This window comes from Nuphar pumila, chromosome 11 (genome assembly GCF_984573655.1).
Source record: "Nuphar pumila chromosome 11, dmNupPumi1.hap1.1, whole genome shotgun sequence".
In the NCBI taxonomy this organism is placed as follows: Eukaryota; Viridiplantae; Streptophyta; class Magnoliopsida; order Nymphaeales; family Nymphaeaceae; genus Nuphar; species Nuphar pumila.
Window position 1 is genome coordinate 109,154,747 of NC_143259.1, and position 7,070 is coordinate 109,161,816.

Genomic DNA, 7,070 nt, shown 5'->3' on the forward strand with positions numbered 1-7,070 from the left:
AAGCACCCACAAGTTTGCAATGCCCTATGATTTTTGGATTCTGTGAATGTTTAATCACAATCACCAAACTTTTTCAAGGTTGTTTTTGTTTGAATCTTGTGAAAGTAGGCTGCAAGGTTGACCTTGTGATTCACAATCACAGTTTCTAGTTTCTCAACCTTTACTTTTTTTAAGTTTCTACTTTCTCACCTGTGACCTACTTTCTTAAGCTTCTACTTTCTCATTTGTGACCAAAGCAAACATGAGAAAGGAACCTCAATAGTCATAATCGAAAAAAAGAGGGTGAATACACCAAAGTTATCCTTTATCACAAACTACAAAAAGTAAAAATAATTTTTTTTTAAACTTTAAATACAGACAAAAGCGTCCACAGCTTTCTGCTTTTCTTAGTGGAAGCACTGAGGCCACCACGTCAAAATCATTTTGGCATTATTCTTATCTTCCTTGTCAAGATAGTAAAGCGGGCATCTACTTTCCAAACTGGCAGTACAAGGAGGTTAATGCTAAGGGGCAAACAAAAACAGATGGACAGGAATTGGAGTCGGTGGTGAGAGAAGCAAGAACCAAGCAGAGATGAAGTTCCTCTTCCAGTGCCCCTGCTGCTCATGTTTCTGCTTCATGAAGACCAAGAAGAGCAAACCCAAGGAAAAGGAAGGAAAAGAAGGCTGAGTTAGAGCAGAGCACAACCATGTAGACATAAATGTGGGTATAATGCCTTTTCTTTGAGTTTATTCCATGTGTAATAACACGTTATCGGTGTTGGGCTGAAGACTCCTGTGTCAATCAAAATGATGTGCATTTTCTGATGTGAAATAAGATGACTCCTTTGAGCTTATTTGCTTAAGTGGTCGCTGAAACAAAAAATATCCTCCTAATCTTGCTTTATTTGCTCAGTCTGCTCATTTGCTGACATACCCATCTCTGCCATCTGTTGTTCAACAGACACCAGACCCGTCTGTGAAAGAAACCTGTAGAAAATCAGAAATAATTGCTGTGACTGAACATAAACCAACATAATCTGAGGTTATTTATCTTTTACTCTCTTACATCTGAAAAAACTTGAGAATTCTGAATCTGATGTGACAACATTTTTCTATAGCAATTGGTTTCTGATGGAACTATTTTGAAAATTCTTACAGTCAATAACCCGGTGACCAATTCAGGAAAGGAGCAAAGAACAGCCACTTTGCAACACCCAAACCAGATTGACAATCTCAGGCACTCTAGTTATCCAAAAAGCATGACTCTCTCTCTCTCTCTAAACACTCACTCGCAGGAGGAGACTTCCACATTTGGTGCTCTACACACATCCTGACTGAATGTGTCAGATGTAGACCAAGTCCAGGTGCTCCCTGGAGGCCTGGACACAGATCCTACAAGCTAGAGACCAACATGTGAGACTTCTTTTTGAGGTCTGAATCAGGACCAAGCTCGATTTTCTGGAATATGACAACAAATACAAGTTGATTCGACACCTTCATCTTTCACAGATTCGAATCTAGATCTCGCAATTAAATAGTCCCTACACCGGGTCCCTGGATCTTGATATTCAGAGACAGAGATTGATCCACATTCACAGTCTGACCTATTTACTGGCCCTAGCATAATCACAGGCAAACTGTCAAATGTTCAGCACGTACTGATGAATCGCTTAGCTAGGTAAGCTAAGGTGCTCACGGAAAGATGAAAGGCTACCAACTTAGTGCCATGATAGAGAAATGCTGGGGCTATTTGGCTGATGCACAAAATGGTGTTTTCGCAAATGAATTATTTCAAACTAGGTGCTTATGATAAAAAAGAGAGAGAGAAAAAGAAGCAAAAGTGACTGTGCCATTTTAGAGAAACTTTGGAGCTATTGAGCTGATGCCCCAAATGAGGCCAGGCAAATAATTTTTTCATTTTTCAAGGTCTGCTGCTGACACCACCAAGGAAAATCTTCCAAGAGAAAAGAAGATTTCCCTTTAAAACTGCAAGTTTGAAAAATTAGAAGATTTAGTTTTCAGAAAATAATTCAGAAGGCCCGTTTTATACTGCTTTATCTACATATTTCTCTAATTCTGCCTTCATACACCATTACCCTTCTCCATGTCAGGTTCCCTGAACCCATCCCACCACAGAGACGATGGAGAATGCAGGAAATGGTGCCATTCATATCAGATGATACCGATCTAACATGGGTGCTTCTGAACCTCAAGGTACCCATGTTGTACCCCACGTGAACCTATATAACATATGTATAAAATAACAAAAAACTTGAAAACTTATATAATTGTAAATGCGTTTATAAATATATATATATACATATATATATATATATATATATACACGCGCCCCCCTCACCCAAGTTTTTTGAAATTATAGTGTTGCACTGTTACTTGGCACGGGATAATTACCCTCTCCAGAATTTTCTAGCATCTGTAGATAGAAAATGCTGCAAACCCCTGAAAACCTTGGATAGAAATGGGTTCCAAGGTTTTCAGAACATTTTCTATCCAGGGAATTGCATGGAGAATGGTAGGAATAAGCCATCCAACATGGGCAAATTTTCTTTTCCATCCACCTCATGTCCAAATAATAACTATGAAAAGGATGCCAAAGACGATAATGAAGCAGAGAGAGAGAGAGATTTTATTTGAAGGGTCAGTGACGAACAAACAAAAATTTAGGAAAACTAATCATCAAACGCCAATATTGTTCAAAAGCAAGATCCAAAAAAATTTACCATCAGATCTGGTTAAAACAAATTGGGTTTTCAAAAAGGTGTAATCCAGACAGTCCCTTGGTGTCACAAACGATTATTCTCCAATCCTAATGAATATATTTGCAAGGAGAGCAATTTTTTCAAACTTAGGACAAAATGAATAGCCTTCTCGCTAAGCTATTCTTCTTAGCTTGTTTAGCAGGCATAACTATCAATCAAATAGTAAAACATGCTTCAAAACCCTCAAATGCTATGAAGAGGACAATACCAGATTTTGAGAAGAAACCATGGCAAGCTTGAAACTGAATATATAAGTGCATCAACCACAATATAAAGAGCTGGTGCATTTCACAATTAAGGAAAACATTTATCAGATTTCAACCAGGATGGAGTACAATCACCGAGAGAGGACACTGATAGCTGAAAAGGTTTTACAACGTTACCTCTTATCTAGCTAGTGAAGTTGTGCAGAGACATACTGGATTAGGCTTACATCAGAGATGAATCTGCTCACAAGCTTTATACATAATCGATTGTACTCATAATCAAGTTGGGGACTCCATGATGGAAGTTGGTTTGACTCAATCTAACCTCGTAAATGTGTTCAGTATGCTTGATTGAGTGTGCACCAACCGTTGGAGGAAACAGGAAAAAATTACATAGAATCACAAGACAGAAGTAAATCAATACAAGCAAATATGATCACATTGTAAAAGATGCTGATTGAAGTCAATTGTCCTATCTTGACTTTGTTTCCAATTGGCAGCATATCGGTCTTTCTTCATATCACTTCTAAAGGACTTAATTCTTGACCAAGCGCTACTCAGGATAAAGCTATTAATATCTCTCGCTCTGTTATGGCAACTTTTCAATATAGATCCATCACAAAGCGTACAACATTTTTCACAAAAATTTGACACTACAGCATGGCTTGTTACTTGTGATTCTTCACAACTCGATATCATGCACTCCATTTTTCTATTTACAACTTTTCCTCAGTCTCAGTTACAAAAGTGCATTTGTGTATCACTGGCAGCAAGCAATGCACAAGAACTTTGTTGATTTAAAAAGGTTCTTCTTCCTTGATAGAAGAAGAATGATGATCATCATTGATACAACACAACGAAGGTAAACTTGACATTGGAGCATAAGAAGGTGCTTTTGGAGGGAAAGATGCTTTGCAAAGAAGAATACTGATTATGACGAGATATCAGCTCAAGTAGTAAATATTATTGGCATTTGTCAATGTTCTCTCAAATTGATGCAAGAAGAAAAACTTATGTATGACAATTAAAGTTGTGACCCTTATCATCAAGTATGCAGTATATCAAACATTTAGGTGACCAAGCCAGCATGCTAAATAAGATACATAGCCAACTTTTGAGCTCTGATGGGTAGATCAGACACTTTCTTGTTGGTTGATGGGTTTCACTGGTGGTATCCCCGTGTTTAGACAGATCAATAAGGTCAACAGTGATCAGTCATCACTTGCAGCTATATTATAAACCATACAATAAGGATACCTAATCATTTACATTATTTCTCACACAGACTTCCTCAAATAATGTGCCTACACCGCTGGCTCTATCGTGTTTCACTGAAACCACCTTGAATAAGAATTCTACCATAGATTCACACCTTTCTTTCATGTTAAACTTGAAGCAGAGGATCGCTCTTTCATTTCTGTATGATGTTGCCTATATTTGATGTTGTGGTCAAACAACCAGAGGAATTGTAGCCTAGTGCAGGCTTTTTGTTGACTGGCATGTTTGATATGGGTATGCTTCTACCCCACATCCTTCTTCATTTCGGCAACAAAATGCTATGTTGCCAAGGAACTATTTCACAAGCATATTATGTGGCTCATCAGAAGTCCACTACCAGAACAATTTGCTTTCTTCAGTATTACTCTGCCTTGCCTCTCTGACTAGTTATCCAAACTCTCATTGCCCTCTCTGTCAGCAAATAGAGTCTGAGGAGAGGCATTTAATTGTACATAAGATACTTTTGATTGTGCACGCAATCTATCAGTAGCATATGCTATTAGTCTTTATTAGAAGTTATTCCTGCCACTTATTATATTGTAAACAGCATGTATCCTCAAATCCAATTTAGTTAATGAGAAAATAATATCTGCCAAAACTCCCTTCTTTACATTTCCAAGTATTCAATCTGTCTAACCAATGGGAAACCAATACCATATGCAAAATTGATCGATTAGGTTGGTTCCTGGGTTTCCCATGATGTTAGAATATTGCTTCTATCGCTAATGAAAATTGACCAAAATAACCTTAACCTAAGAAATGGTGTTCTACATCAGCAGATACCCTAATTTACAGTTTGATCAACAATTCTTAATCCAGTAAGCATAAGTTAACCTGGAATACTAGTAACCGGATCTTAAAGGTGTTCTCCTTTTGGATTGTAAACCAACCGATTTTCAAGGCCTAGAATCCATTCAATAAATATCTCCTGGCTAATGCTGCCTTGCAGATCTGCATTATTGTGCAGAACAACATGTATGTCCGCAGCAAATTATTGTCCTAGATCAAGTTTGTGGTATCACTACAGTATCTCCTAATGCGTCCTATCAGCCCATAAATTTGGCACACAACTCCATTTTATTCCGCAGATTAAAATTGCTTGTGAATTCCATGGAAAAAATATTTCCTTGTAATTCAACAATAGTGACAGAAGCTCCATAAAGTAGTGCATCCAAGATGGTTATGATGGACCAAACTCAACTACTTAAGGTCATGTCCTACAGGCTATCTGAACTAATGTGTCAGAAATTCTTATATAAAATTATAGAGAGGATGTCAGATCCACTCACAAGTTCTTAAGCATCAAAGAAGGAATTATGAAACCAAACGAGAGATCAAGACTAAATTAACTAAGATTGCATAGGAAAATGAAGGGAGCATCTTATACCAGTTCAAGAACACTAGCTAAAAGTAGAACCAGTGCTTACCAATTCAGGAGAATAAACAGAAGTGCACCAAGACCAACAAGTACGAGAACATGCAAAATCAAACTCGGGTCATCTGATGTGAATGCTAGAAACAGCATAGTAGCAAAGCACACACCGAGTGACAAAAATACCACCTTAATAACAGACCAAGTTGAAGCCTGCAAACAAAATGAGCATGATCTTAGCAAAGATGAAAAAAGAAAAGAAACACATCATCAAATTGTTACAATTCGACATGATGAAACTTATTCATAAAGATGTGAAGTGTGAATCAATATGGAGGAAATGTCCATACATTGACACCAGAAGCCAGAGCACCCAAAAGTACTGCTTCTGCTGTAGGTACGTTGTTTCGAGAAGCTTGCTCCATTCAGAAGTTTTTAAATTAGAATTCCATAATCATATCCATATATCTGCTTTCTGCCATGACATTTGAGCTCTTATCAATGATTCCAACAATATCAATTCTTGATTTTCTTGAGCATCCACACAGATTCAATAAATAGTACACCTTAGAAAAGAATAACAATAAAAAGGAAAATGTTACATCCAAAATCATGTACTAGTAAATCTGCAATGAAAGAAGGTCTCTGCAGGAACAGAGACTACTACGAAAAGCCATGTAAAAACACAATGTACCAATTATTCTTCTCTAACAATTCAAGATGGAAGTTCAGATATCATTGAGATCTTAAAATGTGGGAAACAAACTCAGGTTCATTAGATAACCACAATGCTGCATCAAGGTCATGCGAAAAAAACAGCATTTTTTCGTTTTTGGTTTTTTTCAATGAAATGATTGAAATTCAACCACGGATAGGATGACATTCAGAATAATTTCTAGCAAATGTTCCAACTACCAAACAACATAAATTAACCAATGAAAAATCCCAACTACGCTGAATAAAAGGCGCTTTCTACTTGCTTCTTTTTGCATATAAATGATTGAAATTGGACCATGGAACAGAAAACGTTTCGGTATAGTTTCTAGCAAACTTCCAACTCCAAAACAGCACAACCAATTCAACCATATAGATGATGACTAAATATAAGATGATGGTGATATGCAGCAACGTCAAGCTCTCGAGACCAACTTTTATCTTCGAGCATGTGATCAGAGTTTGACAGTAGAAGAACAAAACCAGAAAAGTAGAGAAACAAACAGAGAAACATGGATACAATTTGCAAAACTTTCCTTACAGAAAATCCACTACGAATAGTTGCGAAGAACATTTTAGAAATCTAGAAAGCAAACCTGCAAGAGGATGGAGATACTACAACGGAGAAAATTTTGGGTTTCAAGGGTTTATTGAGATTTTCACAAAGACTCCCATATACAACAAATTTGTGGGTTTTGAGAATCGAAATGGGACGCTGAAAATGAGGGGAGAGAAGATT

General features: G+C 37.2%; 1 protein-coding gene across 1 annotated transcript; it reads right to left on the reverse strand.

The window, feature by feature from the left end:
- Positions 1 to 493: 493 nt before the first annotated feature.
- On the reverse strand, positions 494 to 6,105 carry LOC149822779 (uncharacterized). Its single transcript, XM_089981258.1, has 3 exons — positions 5,968 to 6,105; positions 5,673 to 5,830; positions 494 to 968 (listed from the first exon to the last, which is right to left on the reverse strand). Exons 1-3 carry the CDS (start codon positions 6,040 to 6,042, stop codon positions 872 to 874), a joined length of 330 nt encoding a protein of 109 aa, XP_089837384.1. The 5' UTR covers positions 6,043 to 6,105; the 3' UTR covers positions 494 to 871.
- Positions 6,106 to 7,070: the final 965 nt, after the last annotated feature.